Here is a 14,440-nt window from a genome sequence, read left to right as displayed (position 1 = left end):
GGCTCATTGGGTGCAGGAGACCCAGGTGAAGCAGATGGGAGAAAAGGGGTTGACATTGTGAAGGAATGAGCATATGGTGTCTTGGCACTGAGTTCAGGTCATGAAGGTATCATCAATGAACCTGAACCAGACCCGATTATTAAAAAAATGTTTTTAATTTATTCCATATTCGTTTAAACATTTCCACAGGCTTTTGTATCCCCACACCATAGGCGACTGACACCTGTGAATATAAGCAGTATTCACCTCATCTGTTGTGAAGAGCTTTCCACTGAGAAACAAATGAAAATCTCTTGGCACCAAGCCTGGACTGCAATATAAGTGGACAATCTGTTCCAATCCAAAAGATCTGTTCAAATTTTGGGTGTGAGTGACAAAATGTGGTCTGTCATTACCCTGCAGCAACAAAACTCCAGACGTCAAAAGGCCACGTTGCTTATTCTGCATTGCACGTCGAGAATTAGTCAGGGTAGTGCAGTAAGTGGCTGTATTTATTGTTGTCCCTTGCTGCATAAACTCGACTAACAAGACTCCATATTTCCCCATAATACGGTTGGCATATCCTTGGGTGTTGACACTTTTGCTTGGCCTTGTCTTTGAATACTGATGTCGTGTGAAGCCATTCCACTGAATGACGTTTGAACTCTGGGGTCATATGAGAAATCCACCTCTCGTCCCCTCTGACAGTGGTCTCTGAAACTGACCACCTTCCTTTTGATCCTGGTCCAATAATTGAAGACCGGAAACCGTATGCAGCCTGTAAACCCAGCATGTACACTATTTGCGAAACTGCAGTTTTGTTAAAAGTTCTACTCACAGTCGTGAATTCCAGTGCTAAATTGAAACTGTGAATCGCTAGTCTTCACGAATCTTTTCGTTTGCAGCTTTGACCAAATCTTCTGAGATCACTGAAGGTCGGCCTAATTTCGGTTCATCATGGACACTTCCCCATTCGTCCTTGAAAGTTCTCACCCACTTACACATTTTGCTGTCACTCACCGCACTGAGTCCATACACCACACTTATCTGTCGATGAATTTCCGCTTGCAACGTCCCTTACTGTCAAAAACCGACTCACTGATGGTATTGTACAGTTGGTGGGCTGATCAATTTTTTTAATTATTTTGAACTGACACTGTAAACAGCCCACAGTGTCTGTACCAATGCAAATGGCATCGCTTGACTAAGAAGCCCAAGGTGAACAAGGCATGCTGGAAGTCGGTATGCAAGAGCATAGTCTTCACGTGACGTTCGATTAGCTACAGTGATTCTGACCTCACTTTTCGAATAATTCTCGTATGAACAGAGACAGTAAAACACGAAGAATTAAGGCCAATACATAATATACAACAAGAGATCGTCATGTCATGTCATGTCATATCACATTACCACCAGTATATTCACACTGGACGTCACGTCACGTCACGTCACATCAATTCTTCGTGTTTTACTCTCTCTGTTAATACATATCGATTAAATAAATATCGCTTTGGACTAATATGGGACTGCTCTATCGAAAGCGCACGTAAAATTACGCTTTAAAAATAATTTTGTTTGTAACAGGAAACAAACGGGCGCTAACCGTTGACACTGGGAGTCGCATGAAAGACGTGATGAGTACAGAAGTATTGTTTGGTCTGACTACAGCTATACATTGCAAAAACGAAATTGCAAATACCTGTCGAAGTATCAGAGAAAATGCTCCTGACGAATCTCAGGAGGGGCACCCTGTATGGTTCAAATGGCTCTGAGCACTATGCGACTTAACTTCTGAGGTCATCAGTCGCCTATAACTTAGAACTAATTAAACCTAACTAACCTAAGGACATCACACACATCCATGCCCGAGGCAGGATTCGAACCTGCGACCGTAGCGGTTACGCGGTTCCAGACTGCAGCGCCTAGAACCGCACGGCCACACTGGCCGGCCACCCTGTATGCACAGACGGAATCACCTAGAACTTGCGCCACAAATATTGCGGAAATGGAAAGTGCTGCTGATGTGCGGCTTTCACAGAGTGGATTGGTAGTCAGAGGCTCATACTGTTAGCCAATAAACGGATTATAATAATATGTATAAAGTGTATTTTAGGCGCATACACTGAATTTTTTAAATGGAACAATGCCTGTTGATATCAACAGACTAAATTTGGGCAAATTAAAATGTTAGTGGTGTTTGTTGCAGGATTCTAGTGTGAATCGTTTACAAAACATCGTATTTTAAAAAGTTCCCACACTGACACTTGTACAATACCTGAGGCAGCACACACTAAAGAACAACACATGTGCCTACACTACTTACGTTGATTCTGACCAGTAACGAGACAATTGACTATCAGAAGTTTTGTTCAAAATTACCACAGACAGCGGCAATATACGCATCCATTCCTAGTATGGAACAACTGTTGCACATGTGCTAGCATTTCAGTGGAGATATTCAGTACTCCGTCTATGGAAAACAAGCCTATGAGCTGATGGTTCTCTATCCCACACCATACGTGAAAACTCCATGGACTCTGACGTTCCATCTGACGAAGCCAATGGGGACTGTCAATGGACCAATAGTGCATGGCCACACGGGGTAGCAATTTGGTCCCATAGTCCTTACCACAAATTTCCAATTCCAGTAGTGCATGTTTTGACGATTTACTTGACCATGACTGATACATGTGGCTTCATCACTAAGCAAGATACATGATACATCTAGAGTATGCTCTTTTAATGCTCATGTACAGAAGGTAACACGATTCTCATAACCGTTTCCACACAGCTCTTGATGGAGAGAAATGTATTAGGGGTGGAACCTATGTCGATAGGGAACACGTAGGAGACTTAACTGACTCATGCCACATCCTCGTGCGATTGTGCGGGAGCTAACGTGCTGATCAACTGCAACAGCAGCAAGAACATTAATTTCCCCTCTTCTATCGTCACTTTTTTCCTACTGTTAAGTTGTCTAGAAGTTACAATATCACTTTCACGTAACTAGTTGAAAAGGTTGCTAATTAATCACCGAGATGGTTGACGTCTATTTGGATATCTTACCGTATACACCGTACATGAATGAACTACATTCTTCCTACACTCTCCATACAACTTGAGCATGTCTGCTTTTTATGTATTGTTAAATCCCATCGTCCACTTGTGACCTTCTGCTTAGACTGTCACAACTGACCAACAAATCACAATGCACTGAAGGAACACACCAGCTCACTGTACGCAAACATAACAACATCGTACCTAGCAACTACCCAGGTTAAATGGAACAGGCAAGTGTCGGTGTGAAAACTTTTCAAGATACGACATCTCGAAAACAACTCGCACTGGAATCCTGTAACAAACACCACTGACATTCTAATTTACCCTACTTTTGGTTTGTTACTGTCAATAGGTTTAAAAAGTGTCTTTTTCCACAAAAAATGAACTTTCTAAGTATTATTACAATCTGTTTATTGGCTAACAATATAAGTAACTGAATACCAATCCATTCTATGAATAGCGCGCATCAATAGCACTTTCCATTTCCGCAACTTGCGGCGCAAGTTTTAGGTGATTCACCATGTATATGTAAAATGGTAAATCTGCCTTTTTTTAAATTTATTTATTTGGACTTCGTTACTGTGACTATGCAACATTTGTCTTACTCTGTCTGTGTCTAAATTTCATGATGCACCTAGTACTCTCAGTGGGAAGTTACCAGTTGTAATCCATAAATGAAAAGAAGGAAAGCACTGATGTGGCTACTTCTCATTCAAATATTTCCTCAGATGGCATCACAAGGCTGAGTGGACCCTGTTCTGGCCCTCCTACCAAGGAAAAAATCCCTCGCAGTACCGGGAATAGAATGCGCCCCCCCCCCTCCCCCAACCCACATGGCAGTCAGCCTCACTGACTGCTCAGCTACGGGGGCAGACTAGAGTCCATAGCAAGAATAAATAAATGATAATTTTTCTAATTTATTTGTGATTTTTGTAGGAGATTGAGGCACAAAGTGATTTCGTATTGCGACAACACTGTAGAGTGTGTGTGGACAAACGACAACGTCGTATTCTCGGACCTTAAACGTCAGCTACTACATACAGGATATCCAGGAATTAGGACGAATTTGAATTTCACGTTATTTTGTCGTACGACGGTTAGCAGACGTGTTTTTTTTTCATGTTTGTTATCTGCATTCCTTCACATTTGCAGCCTGATAGTTTTTGTGTGGTCAGCACCGTTGTTGTCTCATGTTTATTTTCGTCCTGGAGCAGATGACAACCGAGCAACGTATTCATGTGATAGAAAGTTATTAGAAAAACAGTGGAAGTCCCACGGCAACCGTTCCTGAATTGCGTGTGACACTCGGACGTAATGCTACTTCAACCGAATCATCAGTTCGGAAGTTGATCCAGAAGTTTTAATTATTCTGACTCAAACATTAAGAAAACAGGAGGACCACGTCCTGTTCGAACACAAGAAAACATTGCTGTCCTGTGTGACAATGTGACTGTAAGCCCCAGAAAATCGGTTCGGAGACGAGCTCGATTGATTTTATCACCAAGTTGACTGTATGAAATTCTTTCAAAAGGTCTGAAAATGCATGTGTACAAGATTCACCTTAGACGAGTTGAAGCCTGCAGATCATGGAAAGAGACATTTATCTGCTCAGTGGGTTTTGGCTCGACAAGCGGAGAAAGAGAACTTTAGAAAAAGAATAATTTTCTCAGATGAGGTGCATTTCAACCTCAGTGGACAAATCTATAAGCAGAACTGCAGAATTTGAGGTAACGAAAATCCGCGAGTGACTGTGGAAGGTGAGGGTGTGGGTTCTGGGCAGGAAGAGTGATCGGCCCATACTTTCTTGAAAATGATGAGGGAGCTGCGGTCACTGAGAATGGCGACCGTTACTGAAACATGCTTTCTGATAAATTTTCCCCTGTTATTGACGAAACTGACGGTTTTTGATTTGAACAAGATGGTGTGACATGTCACAAATCCCATGAAACGATTGCTTTGCTGAATGAAAAGTTTCTTCAAAAAATTATCTCTTTGCGTGGCAACCAGGAAAGACCTGCCAGATCATGCGATCTTACACTTCGTGATTGTTTTGTGAAATCTAAAGTTTGCGAAAACAAACAACAAACAATCACCAATTAACGGCATCCCACCAGATGTTTGTGAATGCGTCATCGAGAACTTCAATGAGCTCATTGCCGCGCGGCCTTGGGTGGTCATGTGGAGAATATAATTTTTCATATATAAATGGGAGAAGTTAGTTAATGTATTTTGTAAAAAAAAGAAAAGTTACATTTTCAAAAAATTTTGTATGTTCTATAGCACTTTAATATTCGTCCCTAGTCCCCAGACACGCTCTATTTCACGTCAAATTATAGATATTATTAAGCAGTGTCAAAATACATGGATATTATGAAGCAGTTGTCAAAATACCGAATTCGTAGTGTGACCAGCTTATTCTCTCAAAGGCATTCGCTATTTATTTCTTTAATTTTGTAGGCCTCAACATATAAGATAGTTCTATGTTCTCATATTTTGTGGGAAGTACTGAACAGAATGTACTGAATCTTGCACCATCGTTTACATTTTCAAATATTTACTCATCTGCACACGCTTTAATACACGGAGCAGCATTATTTTATTCCCGTTCTTGTATCTAGCAGAACAATGACATATGTTTGGTCACAATGTGGCAGTAAATCCACATTTAAACTTTTAAATTGTTAAGTGTCACTGTAACGCCATGTTTGTTGTCAGTGGCTTAAACTTTATTTAGGAGCGAAAATCCGTGGTACAAAAAATTATGATGTTTGTTGTCAATGGCTTAAACTTTATTTAGGGGCGAAAACCCATTGTATAAAAAATTAAACTATCAGATAATCGAATGCGTAGAGTACATGTAATGGTTACATATTTTCAACATTATTCTTATCGCTCCAACACTGTCATTTTACTCTTTTATCTGTGAATATATTGTCGACCGTTCATACGCTAATCTCTGGTTATTAGTAAACAGTATGTGGGCGTATGCATCGCCGCGAAGTGAAAGTAGTTGTGCAGGTCAAGTTCGTTTGCATGCAGCTCGTTTGATACAGTGGTTTATTGGCGAGTAGTCACCAAATAACATATGGCAGCAAGATTTTGCCGGCGAAAACCAGAAGCTGATCGCTTTGTCCATAGCTTGTGCCATATAACGAGCGGTTGTTTTGAAATAAATGTTTCGGGATCACAAAATTGTGACACTAGACAAGTAACCTAAATTGTTTTTAAGGCATAAAAATTTAATTATGTTGATAAGCAAGCTGCTCAGTAAACTTCGACCTGTAGCACATAATAGTTGTGAGCTTCATATGTCTGTGCCGTATAAGAAAAAAGTGAGCAGAGAGGTAGGAGAGGCGATAAAAAGATTAAATAAAGAAAATAAAAGCTTGTTTGGTGAACTTTTGGAAACAAGAAGTCAGAAACGATCAAACGGAAAACGTAACAAAAATTTATTTGCAAATGCATCAGAAGACAAGAAGAAAAATAGTGCCACTGGAGAGCTGCAGTGGACGCTGACGAGAAGTACTAAGAAAGTAACCAAGCTCCGTCAGCTGAGTAATCCTCAAATCCAGATTATAGTCAGAAAGGCTTCGAACCATGTACAGAAAACAGAAACACCACCAACAGCAGCGAAACCGAAAATAACCACGGTTTCCGAACCAGACAGTAAAGTTACTGATGACATTGAAGGGCTGCTTCCAAAATTTGATTATTCCAATGCCCCACCATTACCTAGTGTAACAGAAAACTGTAAAAAACATACCTTGTTGCATTTACCAGACAATGTACTGAAAAGCATACCCTCCTTTCCATTATTCAACAATGAGAAAATTGAAGAACTCTCAACATGTAGATCAGAAAAATCTGTAACTGAAAATGCGTGGAAATCCGAGTACTATAAATATCCAGCAGTGAGTAGAATACTAAATGCTACCATGTCTGAAAAGTCTCGGGTTGCTCTACGGCGATGGCAACAGAGGATGATTGCTGAACTTGGCCAGGAAGGATTCATGGACCTCTACACTGGTAATATGGCATGACATAATTTTATTTACAACATCTGAGTGATTTAGTTGTATTAGTTAACACACATCAGTTTATTTGTCAAGTAAAACACTTAATTTTAAATCATTCTAGCTATTAGAAGTGATACAAGAACCCACTAGTTTTATAATTTTTCTGGAAATCCTAAGTCTAGACAGCTGTGTTGTTTTGTTAACTTGAGTCATTGTCTTATAATTTCAAGTTGCCAAGACATGTGTCAATTCAAAATGCAAGATACAAAAATTGCAGTTGTGAGAAGAACAATAATCACTTTCCTGAGAAATAAATGAAAGTTAAATAATAAATTTTGAATGCAGTAACATTTAACCATACATATGGACTGTTCATAGTACAGGCTTGCTTGCTAATTACAAGTGTTAGTGTGGTGTGAGATGAGGTATTGAACATTGAAAGACAGTATAAATTGAAGTAAAGTTTCTTATAATCAAAACAGGTGATAAGAGTGTGCGGTGAACATGCTTTTGGGCATATGGAGTGTAAGTAATGAACTGTGCCAAAAGGGGAGGAAATTATGATTAACTAATTTCTTTCATACTGCTTTACTAGTTTCACCTTAACCTAGACCTTGGGCTACATTACAGATCAATATGCCACCATATCTAAGACTTTGCCAACTTGTTACCAAACTGTCACCTTCTAACCTAAACTAAACCTTGGGCTACTCTGTTACAACCTACATTTCTAAAACAAATATTGATACAGAAGAAATATTTTCAGTGTGCTGTTCTTTTTCTGTTTTTGCATATATGACAGTACATGCCACATCATTATTACATTATCGTTTATTAATTGGTTCAATTGCCATCAAGGTAAAAATAGGTGAACCATAATTGAAAGAGGGGAACTGAGGTCTGTAGCATCTATCAACTTTGAAAAAGGTGGTGCAGGGGGGCACACTGTGTAACTCGTACTGAAAGTAGAAATAAAAACCATCAACTAGCTAAAGCAAATAAATAGTGGTGTAGAGTGGTCCAAGTAAAACAGCCTCAGGAGTGACATAAATGAAAAGCCATAATTACATGTGGTGTCATTTCTCAGTGCTTATTTTTCCTGTTCAATTTTTTGGTCTGCCTTTAACCTGGTGTGCATTGTGGACACACTATCACAGCTGGTAGACATCATTGGTTCATTGACAAGTTTACCAGCTGGAAATTATGTGTGATAGAATTACTGAAGTCTGCAGAATGTTGTTCCCTCTCTTGGTATACTGCCAAAAATTTTTGTTAGTAAGATGGTATAAAATCCAAAATGAGTCACATATCTGGGGGGGGGGGGGAGAGGGGGGGCTGGTCATGAGGGACTCACTAGTAAGAGGAAGAGAGAGCCAACTTTCTACAAATTGGGGTATAGAATGTCAGAGGTTTTGAATTTGTAGAAAAACTGGAGAAGTTGATGGGGCAGATGAATAGTCAAGTTTAGTGATGGTTATATATGGTAAATGGAACTATGTCAGACAGGTGTGAACAGATCAATATGGGATAATGGCAACAATAGCTGTGACTTGTGTAATGCGTATTGTGAATAGGGAAGTGAGTTGCACAATTAGCTCCACCAAGCAACCCAGTGATGAAATTATTGTTCTAAGTGAACATGTTTTACAAATGCACAGCTCTAGGATGTGTTAGGGAAACTGATAACGTATATGATAGGGAAATTGAATGTAATATTCTTGGGTAAATGGGATACTGCAGCAGGAGAGAGAAATGGAGGTTGAATTTCTACATGATATTGAGTGGAAGAAAGAAACCAGTGAGGAGAGTTTCAAGTGACTAGAGTACACACTTTTCAAAGCTCATAAAAGGAGGTATGCTCGGAAAATACTGGAAGATACAAGCTGCAATTCCTTATTGTAACTCTTCAGGCTTTCCCGGCGATGTAATGACATCTTGGGTTGTCGGGTGTTCTGCCGGATATCAGCGTCGTACTTGCCATAGGCATAAATACTGGACCAGGTCCACTTGAGGAGCAGTCTCAGGTCACACCTGATGAAGGTTACGAGCTACGTGACCGAAATATCGTGCAAGTATGACGCTGATATCCGGCAGAACACCCGACAACGCAAGATGTCAATTCCTTATTGTTAGGCGAAAGTTTAGGAATCAGAAAATAAACTGCAAGGCTCACCCATATAATCAGATATTGACTTGGATCCCAACCCAGTTGTGGTGAACGTTCAGTTGGAACTTAAAAACATAAAAGTGTGGGCATATGTGAATGAGTAGGGTACCAGGTAATTAAGCAGAATAGGTAATTAAGCAGAATGTGAGGAAGTATAAATTTTCTAAAACAATGTTAATGTTGGGGATGATGTAACTGTCCTGTGTGAAAATATAATAATGGAGAGGAAAATATTTGAGGCTAATGAAATTATACAAGGGACAATCAAAAAATTTCTGTTCAAGGGCATTGCTGCAGTGTATATGCAACACAGTGCATTTACAATTACATGTAGGCAAGGTATTAATGTGGCATTCATGTCTTTCTGATGTGCATGGAGTAAATGCGGAGATGTGAGCTATGGTGACAGTACAAGACCAACATGCTTTTATTCTATTCTTGGATGCTGAAGGGTAAACATCAATACACATCCAGTGTTTAAGGGGCAGCATTTCTCTTGAAAACCAACTCTGCAGAATGATGCACCAAGTTTGATCGAGATTTGATGCAAGATGCTGGTCGGTCTGGTACTTATGCAGACATTATGGCAACTCAAGTGGGAGACACTCGAACACCCACCCTGCAGTCCTGATCTGTCCCCTTGTGATTATCATGACTTTGTCCCTTAAAAAAGGCCTTGAAGGGCCAATGATTCCTGTCAGACGAGGATGTTGCAGCAGGAAGTTACAGATTTCTTCATGCAACAGGACAAGGCACCTTACCAAATGGGTAATTTCAACCAGGTGCATCAGTGGGATGATTTCCTCAGTGGTTGTGGTGATTTTGCCTTATTAGCATACAGAATCTTGACTTTGTGGCCTTTGAATGAAACTATTTGGTCTTGCCAAATAAGTACAAAATTTGGGGGAAGTTAAAAAGTAAAGATGTTAACCTCTGAATTGCAGATTCGAAACCTTTGTTAAGCATGGAACAAAGGACACAAAAAAGTTTTTGTAACTTCTGACAGTCATCCTATGGAGTAACCGAAGAGAGCAAGATTGATTTGGAAGATGCAAATGATGAAATAATATGGTCACAGACAACTGCATGATTCAAACTCAAGCAAATCATCAAGAGTGGACAAGATACCTTCAGATGTGTAAAATCAGTGGAGGTACAGGGGCTGCATTGTTATTTTATCAGCTGTACAGAATCTATTATACAAGAGGTACACCATTAACTTTTCAGAAAATTATAATCTCGTCCTACTGAGGTAAGTACCAGTAAATAAGTGTGAAAACTATAGGGTGACAGGGGTAGGCTCACTATTAAATTGCTGACGAGAGTATCATTCAGTGGAAAACAAAGAAAATTCAAAGAAGGTTGGGATAAGATTGTTGAAATCATCTATAGAATTTGGATGGAATACGAAGATATGTGAATAATACTGTTAAAAAAGTTGATTCAGAAAGTCCCAGAACTCAAGAAAGACAAACTCATACTCAAAATAATGTAAGGCAGGATTGCAGTTTGTTGTTACAGGTAAACTGAGTATACTTAAAGATAATTTGTGAATGGAAATGAAACTGTAAAAACCAATAATGAAATACGCAGGTGACAAAGCTGTGGAGCTGAAAGAAAGGAAGATTTTAAAGCAAGCGTTGCATGAAATTGGTAGGTTACATAACACATAATTTGTGTTAAGGTTGAATTAAACAAATTAAAAGTCATGTAAACAGGCATGAAAATGTGCTCTTAGCATCCCGTCGATGCTGAAGTCATTAGAGATGGAACACAAACTGAAACTGGACTACGATGAGGAAGGAAATCTATTATGATCTTTTCAAAAGAAGGGGCCTGACTTCACATAAAAATCCAGCACCAAACCGCTGTGGCAGACACCTTGCTCAATGAAAGTGCTGAAGAGAAGTAGAAAAGCGGGTAATGATGTTAAGACATTAGAAGAAATTAATCGTTTTATCTATGAAACAAGATTGCACATAATGGGCAAGTAGATTGGTTTAGTTGACGCTTTAATGACCCCCCCCCCCATGTTGGCATAGAACTGAGAATGAAATAGTCAGAACTGTACATCTGGAGCAGTGCTCTATATCAGTAAGAAACATACACCATAGAAAGAAATGTATTGCTACAGAGGGACATTAAAAATGAGACAAAGTATTATCTAGGAGATATTCTACATGTACACTCTCCAAACCACCATGAAGGGCATGGAAGAGAATATGACCCATTCTACCAGTTATTAGGGCTTTTCTCATACCATTCACTTATGGAATGATGGAAGAATGACTATTTTAATGCCTCTATGTGGACTGTAATTAATGTAATCTTGTCCTCACAATCCATGCTGGAGCTACAGGTATGGGGTTGTAGTATGTTTCTAGAGTCATCATTTAAAGCCTATTTTTGAAAATTTGCAAGTATGATTTATTAGGATACTTTACATCTATCTTCAAAGTCGAGCAGTTCAGTTCTTTCAACATCTCTGTGACACTCTCCCACGTGTCAAAAAAGCCTGTGACCATTTGCACTGCCATTCTCTGTATATGTTCAGTGTCCAGTGTTATCCCTATTTCATATGGATCCCACACACTTGAGCAATATTCTAGGAGGGGTTGAATAACTTATTTGTAAGCAATCTCCTTTGTAGACTGATTCAATTTTCTTGGTATTCTACCAATAAACCAAAGTCTGCTTTACTGGGGACTGAGCCCATATGATCATTCCATTTCGTATCCCTATGAAGTGTTACACCCAGGTGTTAGTATCAGTTGACTGATTCCATCTGTGACTCATCAATATTATAGGATACTATGGTTATTTGTTTTGTTATGTGCACAGTTTTACATTTCTGAACATTTAAAGCAAGTTGCCAGTTGTTGCACTGCTTTGAAATCTTATCAAGTTCTAACTGAGATTTTTGGGGCTTCTTTCAGACAGTATTTGATTATAGATAGCTGCCGCATCTGTGAAAAGTGTGAAGTTACTACTAATCTTGTCTGCAATGTCATAAGCATACAGCGTGATCAGCAAGGATCCCACTTCCCTGGGGCAAACCTAAAGTTACTTCTACGTCTATCAGTGATTTTTCATCCAAGATACTGTGCCGTCTCCTCCCCACTGGTTGGTACCCCATATGATCATACTTTTGACAATAAATGTAAATGTGATATGGAGTCAAATGCTTTTTGGAAGTCAAGAAATGCTGCATCAACATGACTGCTTTGGTTCAAAGCCTTCAGTATGTCATGTGAGAAAAGTGACATGATTGGTGTTTCTGGAATCCATGCTGGTTGGCATGGAGGAGGTCATTTTGTTCATGATATCACACCGTGTTTGAGCTCAGAATATATTCTAAGATTCTACAACAGATGGATGCCAAGGATACTGGATGGTAGATTTGTGGATCATTTTTTCTACCCTTCTTGTAAACAGATGTGACCTGTACTTTCTTCCAATCTCTGGGCGTGGTTTTTTGTTCGAGTTATGTGTGATACATTATATAGTTAAAAGAGGAACTAACTGAGTCCAAAATTCAGTATAGAATCTGATAGGGATCATCTGATAGGGATTCAGCTGGTTCCTGGAGCTCTGTTCAGTCTTAATGATTGCAGCTGTTTCTCAGTGCCATTGACACTATTATCTGTTTGACTCATCTTTTCAATGGTATGAGAGTTAAATTGGGGTAATACTCTTTTTAAGGAAAAACAGAGTTAGGATAGCATTTCTGCTTTTGCTTTACTGCTATCCATATCAATTTCTGTCTTGCCTGTCACTGGACACTAACTTTGGTACCACTAACAGTCTTTACATACAAGTAGAACTTCTGTGGGTTATTTGAAAGATCATTTGACAATATTCTGCTATGATAGGATTGAAGGCTTCATCCATTGCCTTATTGACAGTCATTTCAGCATCTCTCTGTTTATAACCCGGTGCTTTGTTTTACACTTATTATGCAGTGTTCTGTTTCACTGGGTGCGTATATATCCAGAGCATGATCAGCTGTTATTTTAAACTTGAGCCATAGTTCCTCTATGTGCTCCTGTCCTGAGTTTCAAATATCCCTTTGAGATATGACACTAGTGCTTCTTTATGTAGTCTGCTGAAAATATACATCTCTCCACTTGTTTTAGTCACTCTTTGTACTTGGTAATCATTGTTGCTATAACTACCTCATGGTCACTGATACCAATTTCGATGTGGATATCCTCAGAGAGATCAGGTCTATTTATTGCCATTAGATCTTATATATTTCCATCATGAGTGGGTTTATGAACTATCTGTTCCAGGTAGTTTCCCAAGCTGTAATATTTGAAAGGATTTTTTGTCATTTCCAACACTAACAAAACTGTAATCACTCCAATTGCTTGCTGGATGATTAGAGTCTCCTCCAGTGAGTTCAGTATGATTGGGGAACTTACAAACAAGTGACCTGAGGCTTTCTCTGAAGTTTTTGGCCACATCAAGAGATGAATCTGGTGGTCGATACAGGGATCCAATTGTAATTTTTTACCCACTCTAGATATTTAGTCTTGCTCAAACAATCTCACATGCAGCTGCAATTTCTGTCTTGGTGGATTTGACGTTCTTGTTTACTGTGACAGATGCACTGCCTCCATTTCCCATTAGCCTAAATCCTTTTGGTATAAGACACTTAAATTTTCCCCAAAAATCACTCTGCTGTGAACATCAGGTTTCAACCAGCTTTCCATACCTAGTATTATGTAAGCTTCGCTGCTGGTTGGAAGCAGTTCAAACTCTGGCACTTTGTAGTGAATTCTTCAGCAGTTAATGACTAGGAATTTAACGCTGTTGCCTGTGGTAGACATTTGTTTGGATCTTACATCAATACTTTTGGGTCTTCTACACCATTGTTATCTGGACTGGATGGAAAGTTGCCTAATCTAAAAGTCTCATGTGTGCACCCCACACGGAGTCAGCTACCTGGGCAGCAGCCTCTGTTGACTTGACCCATTTAGGGGTACCTTACAGTTCTCAGCCCAATGGCGCAAGTCTGGGAAGTCACAGAACCTTCACAGTCTCTTGTTCTCTTCTTCCACTCGCCTAAGAACGAGAGGGCCACAATGTTTTCTGCATACAGTGCTGTAGGTTACGAGCTTCTTTGAAACCTCTGAAGCAAGACTGGTGTTCTGAGCCTTCTCTGCCAGTTGCTGGAATGATCCAAATCGAGGCGTTATCCAAAATTTTCGGCACT

General features: G+C 39.5%; 1 protein-coding gene across 1 annotated transcript in view; it reads left to right on the top strand.

Annotated features, from left to right (window-relative positions):
* Positions 1 to 6,006: 6,006 nt before the first annotated feature.
* The window catches only part of LOC126199110 (mitochondrial genome maintenance exonuclease 1-like), a 51,788-nt gene continuing 43,354 nt past the window's right edge, over positions 6,007 to 14,440 (top strand). Inside the window, exon 1 of the mRNA XM_049935864.1 lies at positions 6,007 to 7,065. Within this exon, the coding sequence (XP_049791821.1) occupies positions 6,285 to 7,065 (781 nt within the window). The 5' untranslated portion in view covers positions 6,007 to 6,284. The remainder of the gene's footprint in view (positions 7,066 to 14,440) is intronic.

This window comes from Schistocerca nitens, chromosome 8 (assembly GCF_023898315.1).
Source record: "Schistocerca nitens isolate TAMUIC-IGC-003100 chromosome 8, iqSchNite1.1, whole genome shotgun sequence".
Classification (NCBI taxonomy): Eukaryota; Metazoa; Arthropoda; class Insecta; order Orthoptera; family Acrididae; genus Schistocerca; species Schistocerca nitens.
Note: the sequence above shows the minus strand (reverse complement) of the source record. Positions and strands in the feature narration are given on the sequence as shown.